The sequence below is a fragment of the Salvelinus namaycush genome, chromosome 31 (genome assembly GCF_016432855.1).
Source record: "Salvelinus namaycush isolate Seneca chromosome 31, SaNama_1.0, whole genome shotgun sequence".
Taxonomy (NCBI): domain Eukaryota; kingdom Metazoa; phylum Chordata; class Actinopteri; order Salmoniformes; family Salmonidae; genus Salvelinus; species Salvelinus namaycush.
In genome coordinates, this window is record NC_052337.1 from 28,423,614 (window position 1) to 28,437,700 (window position 14,087).

A 14,087-nucleotide genomic window follows, 5' to 3' on the forward strand; every position below is an offset into this window, starting at 1 on the left:
GCAGTGCTTCGTATTTGTTGCTGCTCAAGGCATTGCTATTGGACAGGTTTGTCAAAGTCTAAAGTTTCAGCATTCTATCTGCAATCAGTCAGAGCACCCCAGGGTGACATTGTGGGATATTTGAGAGTGGTGTGTGTGTGTGTGTGTGTGTGTGTGCGTGTGCATGCGGGTGCGCATGCGCATGAGCGTGTGTGTTTTTACTATCCTCGTGGGGACCAGAAGTACAACCCAGACAAGTGGGGACATTTTGCTGGCCCCCATAAGGAAAATTGCTATTTTAGGCTTAGGTTTAGGGTTCGAGTTACAATTAGGGTTAGAATTAGGGTTGGGGTTAAGGTTAGGGTTAGGGGTTAGGGTTGGGGTTAAGGTTAGGGTTAGGGGTTAGGGTTAGATTTGGGGTTAAGGTTAGGGTTAAGGTTAGGGTTAGGGGTTAAGGTTAAGGTTAGGGTTAGGGTTAGAACTAGGGTTGGGGTTAAGGTTAGGGTTAGGGGTTGGGGAAAATATGATTTTGAACTGGAATCAATTGTTTGGTCCCCACAAGGATAGAAGAAGAAACGTGTGTGTGTGTGTGAGAGAGCACATCTGGTGTGTGTGGATGTGTCTGGTGTAAGTGTTTGTATGTACAGTATCTTGAGGTTAATGGGAAGTTTTTGGGAGGGAATCCAAAGTTTGAAACCAGTAACTCTCTCTCCTGTGTCCCTCAAGATGATGATACAGCACATTGCTTATCTGGAACTTAGAATTTATTAAACACCCTCACGACTAGATAGTAGTGTGTGTATGTGTGTGACTCTCATTCTCTTTGTCATTCTGTCTCTCTGTATTTCACGTAGGGTGAACGCCTCCCTATCTATAGAAAGGGTTTATAGTTCTATCCATAACTCTTCCCTATGAATTCCTACACTACAGATTTAACCCTCTCCTCACCTGTCCCTCTCCAGTCCAGGACAAGCCAGAGATGGCAGCCATGCCCCTGTCCCTGGAGAACCGCTCCTGTGTGCTGGTCCGTAGGGACCTGGTGGCCCTGCCCGCCAGCCTCATCAGCCAGATCGGATACCGCTGCCACCCCAAGCTCTACACTGAAGGAGACCCGGGGGAGAAACTGGAGCTGGTGGGAGGTATGCTGCAGGAGAGTAGAGGGAGATTGATGAATAGTGGTTAAATGTGCAAGGTCCCTGTTGGTCTTTGGATAAAGGGTTGAGGTAAAAGGAATGGAAAGGAGGATACCTAGTGAGGTAGAGATTAGATCAAATGCTGTATGAAATGTTCAAGTTCAAGTTGATTTTCCATTTGCTATAAATACTTTGGAAATCGTATTCATAAGAGTTGTCACATAAGTGATGGGAATAAAGGGATACAAAATAAGTGATGGAGTGAAATAGCACTGTCAGGGTGATAGAGTACTTTTACAGCATAAATGTTTCATGAAAGAAATGAGAGGCTGGCAGAGTTGGGTTGTAAAGTAGCGATAGAAACACAGGGTAATGGAGTAGTGATAGAAACAGGGTAATGGAGTAGTGATAGAAACAGGGTAATGGATTAGTGATAGAAACACAGGGTAATGGAGTAGTGACAGAAACACAGGGTAATGGAGTAGTGATAGAAACACAGGGTAATGGAGTAGTGACAGAAACACAGGGTAATGGAGTAGTGATAGAAACACAGGGTAATGGAGTAGTGATAGAAACACAGGGTAATGGAGTAGTGATAGAAACACAGGGTAATGGAGTAGTGACAGAAACACAGGGTAATGGAGTAGTGATAGAAACACAGGGTAATGGAGTAGTGATAGAAACACAGGGTAATGGAGTAGTGATAGAAACACAGGGTAATGGAGTAGTGATAGAAACACAGGGTAATGGAGTAGTGATAGAAACACAGGGTAATGGAGTAGTGATAGGGAAACCTATTTCACTCAGGGAGCTCTCTATCATACCACCCAAGGTACATCTGTGTTCATGACACGGGGCCAGCTGATGAACTGTCACCTGTGTGCTGGCATCAAACACAAAGTCCTACTGCGTCGCCTGCTCGCCACCTTCTTCGACAGGTAAGTCAAAGCTAGTCTAAAGGTATTGATTAATAATGACATTATATACATGTTTTAGGTGTGACTCAGATTCAGAAGATGTTAACCTTATCAGTATAGATTTATAATGATCTGTTTCATGTGGGGTCATATTCATACTCAAAATCCATCCACATATCCAACTTACATTTACATTCCTTGCTTTCAAAGTGTAATATATATGTATGAATGTATATTCTCAAGTCAGCATAAATCTATGGTTTGGAGTGCAGCACAGTCAGTCGTGTTGAGACATGTAATCCTATGGGTTTGGTGTTACCGCTACCCTCTGGTGTTGGCTCTGTGTGCCTGCAGGAACACCCTGGCTAACAGCTGTGGAACTGGCATCCGTTCCTCTACCAGTGACCCCAGTAGGAAACCTCTGGACAGCCGTGTGCTAAATGCTGTCAAACGTGAGTCTGGCGCTGGTCAAATATTGATCTTACATTGTGAAATATCTGTTTGTTTAGAATGGAGGATAATGGTTCATGGGGATGGCAGCCTCTGTTGAATGATTATTGTTTAAGAGTCACACTATTGTAGATGGTTTATGAGATTATGACTGAAGAGGTGTGAATTCATGGAAGTTCAAGTACATTTTAACATCACTTGTTTAAGTGTAATATTTGTTTTATTATAATAAAACAACAATCATATACATGCATATATGCATATACAGTTCCAGTCAAAAGTTTAAGCACAACTGCTCATTGAAGGTTTAAAAAATATATATATTTTCTAATTGTAGAATAATAGTGGACATCAAAACTATGAAATAACACATATGGAAATGATGTAGTAACCAAAAACGTTTTAAACAAATCAAAATATATGCTATATTTTAGATTCTTCAAAGTAGCCACCCGTTGCCTTGATGACAGCTTTGCACACTCTTGGCATTCTCCCAGCCAAGAGATAAAAATAAAAAATAAAGAAAAACCCTTGAATGAGTAGGTGTGTACAAACTTTTGACTGGTACTGTTGACTGAGCTACAGGCAAAACGGCTACTGATTTTCAAACCTGAATGTCTTCCAACCCCCCCCCCCCTCTCTCTATCTCTCTCTCTCTCTAGTCTACTGTCAGAACTTTGCGCCCAACTTCAAGGAGAGTGAGATGAACGTGATTGCCGCCGACATGTGCACCAATGCCAGGCGCGTCCGCAAACGCTGGCTGCCCAAGATCAAGTCCATGCTACCCGACGGCATGGAGGTCTACCGGGCCGGTGTGGGGGTGGCCGCTGGCGTTGGTCTGGGCCTGGCCCTGGGAGCCGCCGGACCCGGGGTGGTGCTCCCCTTCGAAACCGACTTCAAATCCCTGACCCCCTCTAGCCTTTCCCTGGACCAGAGGCTGTACCCGGAACTCAAGGACCCGCTCAGGACTCACGCCCTGTTGGACAGGGGCAGCCCGGGATCGGGGGTGGCTATAGGGGAGGACGTGGACGCGGAGATCGTTGGTTCCCAGGCAGGGGGGGATGAGCAGCAGGAGGAGGATGAGGAGATGGGGTTGGATGGTGTGGAGGGAACGATGATGCCGGGAGGCGAGGCCGGAGAGCGGGGTGACATGGCCCCGGGACAGGAAGGGGAGGAGTTTTGAGAGGGCCTGATAGTGAACGGGCAGTGAACATCCCCTGACTACTGTCTCCGATCCGCCACACTTTGTCTATCGCTTGCTATTTCTTTTCTCCTCCATCTCTTGTCCTCCTCCACGCTCTCCAAAGGGAACCTCTCAGCACGAGAAGCCACGCTTGCAGAACTTACAGTACTGTGCAATGAACAAACACACACACACTGCAGTGTATTCTTTAGCAGGGCAGGGAGTACAAGAAGTACAAGATTTTTTATGCTGAACAGACACAGGCATTGCTGGGGAACAAGCAGAATGACTTAGCGAATATAAGAAATCTCTCATTTAAACATGGAAAAACATTACTTTACTATTTCTCCAGATTATTTTTTGTGTTCTGGTTCATCTTCAAGACCCCATTGTAGAAAACTCAACAAAGTAACGCTGTTGTGTTATCATTCCTGCATAGTAGTAGAACTTGCTACGTAACAGTTTACTGTACATCTATGGAATGGATCAGATAAGACTGTAAAATTATAGCCATCTTTCTTGGAATAGATAGATAGATGTATTTGATCATTTAAAACACAATACAACCACACATGTGGATAATGCATTTAAAATCATCAAGTTTGACACAAAAAAGTTTGAAAACATATCTCCATTGTGATTATCTTAAATAAATGGTTAAAACATAAACATAGTAATCCTAGGGTAAACAGTAGACCTAAACTACTAGGCATACTTGGGTTACAGATATAATAATAATTAATACATTATTATTTAACCTGTATTGCGTTTTTCAAAGGAAAGCAGAATGGGTTCTGAAAATAACCTCAGTAACGCTGACGCAGCAGACACTGCACTGGCTGTGTGAGAGACTGAACATACAGTTCTCTACAGGAACAACATGGATCAGTGTATTTAATACAAATGACCATATTCCTTCTTTAAGTGCCACACAAATTCTTGGAAGAAATCATATCATCTCAACATACAGAGCAACAAATCAGTTGAACAATTGCATGTGGGGAAAAACCAAGCATGTGATTTTGTGACAGAGAAGAGAAACTTTTAACCTCTCATCCTGTTGCTTAAGGGTTGTGGTTTTCCAACTGATTGAACAAGTGATCTGGAAATATGAAGGGCTTTTTTGTCTATGGATCATCCTTATACAAGATGATTTCTTCTATTAGCCAGTCAATGCAATGCCTGTGACTTTTGGCGGATAAACTCACGTATATACACACACTGTTCCCACACACCTTGTGATTTTAACATCTGATACAGTACAGATGCATCTGAGACACTGACCAACCAGCTTAACAGTGTTTGCATCATTTAGCATACCTTTACAAAGAAACACACAATATCACAATGCCAGAGACACAAACATGCACTAACACAAAGCTTGCATGCAAAATGAATACAGAGACTCAGCAACAACAACAAAAACAGAGCCATTTATGAATCTGCATACAGAAAACAATCAGCAGTTGCCTGAAGATAGATCATTAATAGGAGAGACTAGTATACGTGTTTCTCTTCGGAGTCATGCGTTTGGCCTACATTTGGCCTACGTTTGACTCAGATTAGTGTAACCTGGGTTTGGCCTTGGCCTGGGGTGGAGGCATGCTAGAGACATGCTGGAAAGAAAGGATTGGCAACAAGACTACAGCACCCAGCCTACAGCTTCCTTTCATCCTCCGACAATTTTTGTTGTTGTAAATTATTGAATGAAACTAATATGAGACATTTCTGCTGGCTTATTTGAAGAGGTTATAGGGAGGGATTGATGGTAAACTTATGGAGCTGCTGAGATATGACTGTTCTAAAGAAGTAACTGACATTTGCCCCCTTATCTTGGAAGGTTTGAGGTTAGTGGACTTGGACGGCCGGTCATGCTGACGACGACAGTTAGGGAGATGAGAGACAAAATGTTGCACAGCGGCATTTACTTGTTTTGTCGCACTTTTTATTTTTATATATTTAGTCTGTTCTAGCTGTTCATTTTTGCCACAAGTAGGGATTCTAAATGGAAGGGTTGCTTGGGGTAACATATTGATAGGCCTATCAGACACCCACACTGTATATATGTTATAGTTTATGAATGTGTACTTAATCTGAAACCTGGTTAAAAACATGAGGTTTCATCAACTCCCAAAACAGTAATTTGAATGAACAGCCTTTTTTTGTTGTTTTATAATTGCATGATGGGAAAGCACATCATGTTTGTTAGATATTATTGTTCTGGAAACATCTATATTTACTAAAAAACAAGATTGATCTGGTTTCAGAAACAAATCTATTTTTGTCCCCAATGTCATTCGACTTCAGCTTACACTGGGCCAACTTTCAAAACGCTGGCATGCTTGGGATAACATAACAATGAAACAAGAGAGAACAAACAAGATCACATTTCCTCTTTCCAATGCTTTACTATATGTGCCATTTTCAAGATTGGGCCAATTGTGTTGTGTTTAATATATATATATGATCCTGTCGTATGGTTATTTTGGGTAAGCTTTAGTGTGGTGCTGTTTCTGTAATAAGGAGCCCAGATGTATAATTGCACTAGCTAGGAAATGAGGAAAAAATACGTTTACAAGAGTATTGTTGGAGAAATGTGACCTGCAAGGAAGGGGGATGAGTGAATGGTTGTTTGAGAGTGTGGGTGAATGTAAACTGTAGCACTGCTTCAGCTGGTTTCTAGCCTTGGTAGAGCATAGGAACAGTACTGTACATTAAAGTACAGGATCTTGGTGCCACAAGATACAATTATTTTCTAGCAGCTTGTACAGTGTTGTATCTGCTCATATAAAGTGGGCCGGAGAATGGAATAACATGAAGTTATTTGAAAGAAAGGGTGACTGACTTTCCGTCTTAAGTGCACTGGAGCTGCTGTGTGATTTCAATAAAGAAGGATTGTGAAGATGTCTGCCGATGTCGGTGAATACCCAAATATACAGTCAAACTTGCCATGTTTGTTGGCCTATTGATAGGTTATTCACTTATTCTATCTACATCCCCAACAAGAAACCAATTATGTTCCTTGTTCTTTATCTCATCTATAATTAAACCTGCTTGTTGCAACTCATTAATAAGATAGGACAGATAGACGGTCTGAATACCAAGCCTGTAATATAGGTAATAACTGCTTTCTCCTTTGGTCAATTTGCATGTGCAACCACTACTGGCTCTAAGGGGAAGTGAAATGGCGTTCCAGTGCAATACTGTCATCAGGTAGGGGGTTTCCCTGTGATGGGAAGTGTTGATACGTGTCCCGTTCTGAAGAAGGGGCGGGGATCAGTGCCTTAATCGAGACTGCAGGGAAGAGTGTATTGTGCTTAATCATCTGTTTGTTTTGGGACTTCGACAAATAATTAAACTAGCTTTATTAGAGTCATGATGACAGAATGGAGAGCCAGGTATTGTTTTTTATGTACAGTTCTGAATGCTAAGGTAAAATAAGTGCTGACGATAAATAGGCTTTGTTTTCACAGAATACATTGGCAGGCGAGGTTAGAATGTGGGAGGGGACTTGCTTTTTCTTAGAAAATTACCCCTTTACTGTGTGCTTCTGTAAGCAAATAATACAAATATTAAGACTCTGGTATGGAGCGATTTCAGTGTCAACAGAAATTGTATTTGAATTCCAGCATTTTTTATCCGTATTAGGATATTACATTTGAATTTAATATTTTTGAATTTGTAATGCACAAATGCATAAATTGAACTTGTATTTCATGATTTGAAACTGAATTGAATGAATATTGCATTCAGTTTTAAAATAATTTTTCAATTCATTCAGTTTCAATATGGTAGATATTGCATTTATTGTCTGTTTATAAAGTTTACAAACTATAATTTCAAGTTCATCAAAGTTTCAAATATTCAATTTCTCAGATGAATTCCGATTTAGTTTTCAAATTAAGTTCTCTAAATGTAGATTCAAAACTACAGACAACATCCTTGTACTTTGCCAGCCAGGAGAGGTATAGGAGAACAGATGCTCTCTGTGGTAAACCAAAGCTTCTGGCGGTTTCTAAAGCCAATTTTCTTCCTATGAATTTGTCTCAGCCGTTTTGGCTATAAGCTATTATAACCTCATTCCAGGAAGCTAAGACTCTCTGGAACATGGACATGTCTTCTGTTCCCGTCTATGATGATCACAGGTGCACAGGACACATTAGAAGGGAGTGTCACAAAAAAATGCTATTTGGTCCCCATAAGAATATAGTAGAATAGCCCTGTCATAGCCCTTCTAAGGATAGCCTTTCCACTCCCTATTTATTATTGTTCTTGTGACTGACTGGGTTAGAACCAGCTCTCGTGCATGTCACAAGACTGTGTTAGCACTCTAAGCTAAAGCTCAAAGGGATGAGTTCAGGAAGCTAACACAAGTCTTAATGTGTTCAGCAAGGTTACTCATCAAAAGAGTGTGGTTCATCGAACCACCTCAGTTACATTTCACCCCCCTTTGACCTCATACTCAGAGATCACGGCACCAATATAGCTAACTGGGTTCGAAATCAGGCCTACTGCACAACACATTCTGTGGCAAACAGAAGCAGAAGGATCTGTCCACCCCATTTAATGCGAGTGCAGCAGAGTTGGTTTGGTGATCCATGCATGTGATGAGCAACCTTGCCTGAGACCTGAAGACGTGTTAGTTTGACTGATGGGGTTCTAACCCAGGGCTCCTATGCGCCAGACAATGCAACTTTTCAGGTCTCAGACAAGTTACTCATCATGCGAGCGTGGTCATCGAACCACCTGTCTTACACTTCCCCCCCCTTTGACCTCCTTGAAGAGACCCTTCCAAGTCACAGAACCAATGTCTAGGCTTTAGCTCAGCAGGCTAACACAGTCAACCCAGTAAATCACATGTTACTCTTGTAATGACTATCCTTGCCAGAGACTTGAAACTCACACGTCTAACACAAACTCAGACATGTCAAACTAACACATCTTTAGGTCTCAGGCAAGGTGGCTCATCAAATGAGCATGAACCACCAAACAGGCTCATTTCATGAGTAACCTGAGTTCGAGTCTCAGTATGTGCTGAATCATTGGGAAGCAGTAACGTTAAAGGAAAAATCCACCTAAGAACGTTATTTTTGTATTTTTTTTTTCATTAATACAGTCCCAAATTGTTTTGCATGTCAGCTGTTAAGTTTTCAAGATATTGGACTTTCAAGAAGTAAAGTGTCACTTGCCACATCATCATGATGATGCAAAATGCATCATATGACGCAAAATGCATCATATGACGCAAAATGCATCATATGACGCAAAAGACATATGGCAAGTGACACTTTGCTTTTTGAAAATCCTATATCTTGTAAACCTGACTGCTGACATGCAAAACATTTTGGGATTGTATCAACAGTGGACAAAAAAAATAAACTAAATATTTTGGGTGGAGTTTTCCTTTAAGCAAGCAGCGAGTCGTCCTTTACATGAACTTCTTGAATTTATACCTATAATCAAATCAAAATGTATTCAAATTTCTAGGCTTTAGTTAAATGGGCTAACACAGTCTTGTGACATGCAGGAGATCTGGTTCGAACCCTTTCACTCACAAGAGCAATATTAAATAGAGAGTGGAAGGCTATCCTTAGAAGGGCTATGACCGGGGCTATTCTACTATATTCTTATGGGGGCCAAATTGTGTTTTTTGTGACACTCCCTTCTTACGTGTCCTGCGCAGCCTGTGATCATTATAGAGGTGAACAGAAGGCACGTCCATGTTCCAAACTGTCTTAGCTTTCAGGAACCGGCTCATTTGAATGTATGAAACTTGAAATGCTACTTTGTCAAATTGATTCACATACAATTAATGCAATATCTACCATATTGAAACTGAATGTATAAATATTGAATTTTAATATTCAATTCAATTGAAATAGAATTTAAAACGGAACGCAATATTCATTCAATTCAGTTTCAAATCTTGAAATACAAGTTCAATTTATGAATTCAATGATTCAATTTGTGCATTACAAATTCAAAAATATTAAATGTAAATATCCTAATACAAATACAAAAGTATGGAATTCACACAAAATTTCTGTTGACACTGAAATCGCTCCATATTCTGGACTTTAGCTCCAATCCATTTGCCTTCTTGAATTGCAGCACAATATGTGTCAACACGAGAAACACTATACTGTGACGTTTTGCATGGGCATGCTTCTATAGGTCTAGCGATTCTGACAGGCTAGAATAGTGGCATATTATCACATACACAGTAGATTCGAAACCTTTGTTAGTTTCATGCTACTTGATCAAATAACGACTAAGTTTACTCCACTTCTTGTCAGTAGTGATTTATACTGCCTGAGTAGCAGAATATTTAGTTATTGGTGTCACTTTGTTATTTCAAAACCACCTGAATAACATGTAGACTTGATCAATCTGAAATATATATCACACACTCAACAGTTATCACCATGAATGACCAGACTGGAAAGGCTTCAAATGAGCCATGGAGTAGGCTACAGTAGTACAAACTTTACCCATAGGAACCCTTGTTTTTATACATTGTCTTTGTTTAATGCTTCAACCTGTTTATATCTGATTCACTTCCTGCCTGCCTTACTGCATCTGTTGTACCTAAATCTTTCCAAGCCACACAACAAAAAAACAACTTAACCCCACTTTTTGTGGTGTCGATGTTAGAAATGAAATGATGCTGCGCTAGAAAACTGAGTGAAACTCAGAGAATGTTGTGGCTAACCTAAAGAGAGTGAGCTCTGTTTGTGGTGGCTGAAAAGAATGCTGTCCCATATGTATGTAGCATAATATAATGTTCTAGTTTACAATGTTTACTTAGTGTAGCACTTTGCTATTTCTTCAAATAGAGGCCTAATCTGAAACTGCATTTTAGTCCAACTTGTCCAACAAAACTGTATGAACACAATGAGCAGGAACGATTGTGGGATTGTAGCGAGTGGGTGCTGAGGTCCACCAATTTGACAATGCGCTGTGGAAGGTCTGCACACAATAGCCTACACTGAGCTGTTAAGTGTTCCCCGTACCAACTGCTTTGTGTGCCATTTGGTTACCCAATTCCTACAGAACCCACTTATACAGTGCTCATTCCTCTAGTGTGGTGGTCATGGAAGGAGAGGTTCTACACTAACTACAGGTCCTTTCGTATGGATTGCCGATATGACGAAATCCATCAGGAAATCCCTGTGTGTTTCTTCTTAGGATCAGTGACGAAATAACAACAGGTCTTTGTTCAATGACTGTAATATAATGCATGCTGAAACATTGAGACGCCCATTAAATTAGTCCTACGTAACTGAAGTCTATGATCCAGACACACCATGCAATTCATTTCAAAGGTATATCAGGCTCTTTGCTATGGTCAGCTCTGAGCCGAGGACAAAGAAGAAGACCATATTTGAGTGCATTTTGTCTACCGATACAAAACCTCCTATTGACCATTTGCATAAACCCACCCAGCTTACAGAAATTGTAATAACTACAGTAAGGCTTGAGGTATCGTAAGACTGACTACTGTAATGGATGTGCATGTGAACCTATAGACAGACTCGGAAAATAACTGCACTAAGTTTGTTTGTTTGTCTTTGAACATAATGCCAGCACTTTAGAAATAATAAAATAAAAAAATCTTTCAAAATGTAAGAGTGAAGGTTGGAGGACAGTCTTAAGTCTCTGGGAGCAACCTTTAAAGCCATGTTCTTAGAGCGCTGACAATCAGAACAGGGAAGACCCACCTGCACTATGGGAGATGTGTCATCAATAGCTGGGCTCCTGCTAATTCCTGCCTTGTTGCTTCCAGCTTTGCTATTGGTCCATGTGAGCTACCTACTCCAGAACGGAGACCTGTGGCAACTCTGGCCCTCGGGGTTGCCTAGGCAACTGCATGTTCTCGGTGCACCTCTCTCAGCTACTGTAGATTTGACTGAGAACCTGATTGATCCAGGACCTGCTGTGTTTTTTACTCCTAAATGTCATGGTCAGGATGAGGATGGTTTAAGTTTATCCTAGAGCAGCACTTTGGGGTAACTTCGCTTACTTGACAAATCTAGGCCTTTATGACAACCCACAGGGCATACACTGCTTGAATCAACGTTGTTTCCACATCATTTCAATGAAATTAGGTTGAACCATTGTGGAATAGACATTAAATTGATGCTTGTCCCCAGTGGGAAGTGACTTTTGACATTTGTCGATGTCTGAGAGATTGAGTTCCATTAAGCTGGAACCTGTCAAAATGGGACAGGAGAATGGGAGTGGTTTTAATGGGGGTGGAACTCTGTGACTGCTTTATATTTGAAAAGATAATGGTTAAAATGTATATGCGCCTTCTGACTCAAGCATCAATAATATATACAAGAGAAACACAATATGCTACTTTTGATGTTGCATAAAGAATAAACAAATCTCCATTCCAAATATGTTTTTTCCTTCCACCGCCAGTTTTAGTTGAGGTTGACATTGTGTAGTTCACGAGTAAATTGATTTCTTTCAAATGCAATACTTTGAAGTCTGCCTTCTAATAAAACTCCTTACTTCAACATATATTCCAGTCTTCTTGTTTTATATTCCCTGTTTGTCATTATTATTATTCTTTAAACTGGCCACTTCAACATGTACCAGTCCTTGTTGAACTGATATCAACATGAATAGAGCAATTGGCATGGTAGTCCAATACAGTGTTAAGAAAACTCTGGAAACAAATAGAAAAGGTTTCTCAAAATGATTAGTAGTTACTCTAGGTCCCTCAAATTATAATCTAGACCTCGAAGCGGTTTCACTGCTTCTTTTATTATTCGTATTCCTTCCCTCTAATCAAGGTCTGATTTAGACCTGGGACACCAGGAAGGTGCAATTCATTATCAGGTAGAACAGAACCAGCAGTACTCCCCACCTCGATCATAGGGTAAGATTGGAATACCCCTGCTCAGATGTATCACTTTTAGTCACACAACAGTATGGAAAATAAAAAGCTATTGGGACAAAGCCAAGGCCAATGGGGGACATGATAGGTTCGATCACCCAAACCAAAAAATAAGATAAGATTGCCCCATGGTAATATTGGTAAAATTACAAGAAATTTGCTCTAAAACAGCAAAATTCCCCACTGGGCATACACTTGTTGATTCAATGTTGAAACAACGTGGAATAAATCAAAAAACATGTTTTTTATTGTCACATGTGTAACGGATGTGAAATGGCTAGCTAGTTAGCGGGTACGCGCTAATAGCGTTTCAATCAGTTACGTCACTTGCTCTGAAACCTAGAAGTAGTGTTGCCCCTTGCTCTGCAAGGGCCGCGGCTTTTGTGGAGCGATGGGTAACGACGCTTCGTGGGTGTCAGTTGTTGATGTGTGCAGAGGGTCCCTGGTTCGCGCCCGTGTCGGGGCGAGGGGACGGTTTAAAGTTATACTGTTACACATGCTTTGTAGACAACAGGTGTAGACTAACAGTGAAATGTTTACTTAGGTGTAAACAATGCAGAGTTAAAGATACATATAGGAATAAATACAAAGTGAATAGCAAATAAAAATAACAAGTAAAAATAACATGGCTATACAGTGCCTTCAGAAAGTATTCACAACCCTTGACTTTCTCCACATTTTGTTGCGTTACAGCCTGAATTTAAAATGGATTCAATTGAAATTTGTTGGTCACCGGCCCACACACAATACCCCACAATATCAAAGTGGAATAGTTTTTTTTATTTTTTACAAATTAATTAAAAATTAAAATCTGGAATGTCTTGAGTCAATAAGTATTTAACCACTTTATTATGGAAAGCCTAAATAAGTTCAGGAGTAAAAGCACGAGATGACTACCTCATCTCTGTACCACACACATACAATTATCTGTAAGGTCCCTTAGTCGAGCAGTGAATTTCAAACACAGGTTCAATTACAAAGAACAAGGAGGTTTTCCAATGCCTCACAAAGAAATGCAACTATTGGTAGATGGATAAAAAAAATAAAAGCAGACATCGAATAACCCATTGAGCATAGTGACGTTTTTAATGACACTTTTGATGGTGTATCAATAGAGTCAGTCAATACAAAGATACAGAAATCCTGGCCTCCCGAGTGGCGCAGCGGTTTAAGGCACTGCATTGCCAGTGCTAGAGGCATCACTACAGACACTGGTTGATTCCCAGGCTGTGTCACAACCGGCCGTGATCGGGAGTCCCATAAGGCGGCGCACATTGGCCCAGCATCGTCCGGGTTAGGGGAGGGTTGCCGGAGGAAGGAAACCGCTCAGTGATTATACCATGAGGCCAATGGTGATGTTAACAGTTAGAGTTTAATGGCTGTGATAGGAGAAAACGGAGGGTAAATCAACAACATTGTAATTACTCCATAATACTAACCTAATTGATAGAGTGAAAATAAGGAAGCTTGTACAGAATACAAATATTCCAAAACATGCATAGTGTTTGTAACAAGGC

General features: G+C 40.7%; 1 protein-coding gene across 3 annotated transcripts in view; it reads left to right on the forward strand.

The window, feature by feature from the left end:
• Positions 1-6,564, forward strand: part of LOC120025493 (nucleus accumbens-associated protein 2-like) — a 41,056-nt gene extending 34,492 nt beyond the window's left edge. For all 3 annotated transcript variants that reach the window (XM_038970057.1, XM_038970059.1, XM_038970058.1), the window contains 4 exons: positions 942-1,118; positions 1,945-2,050; positions 2,384-2,481; positions 3,142-6,564. In XM_038970057.1, coding sequence (XP_038825985.1) covers positions 942-1,118; positions 1,945-2,050; positions 2,384-2,481; positions 3,142-3,662 — 902 coding nt within the window. In that variant the 3' untranslated portion in view covers positions 3,663-6,564. The remainder of the gene's footprint in view (positions 1-941; positions 1,119-1,944; positions 2,051-2,383; positions 2,482-3,141) is intronic.
• Positions 6,565-14,087: the final 7,523 nt, after the last annotated feature.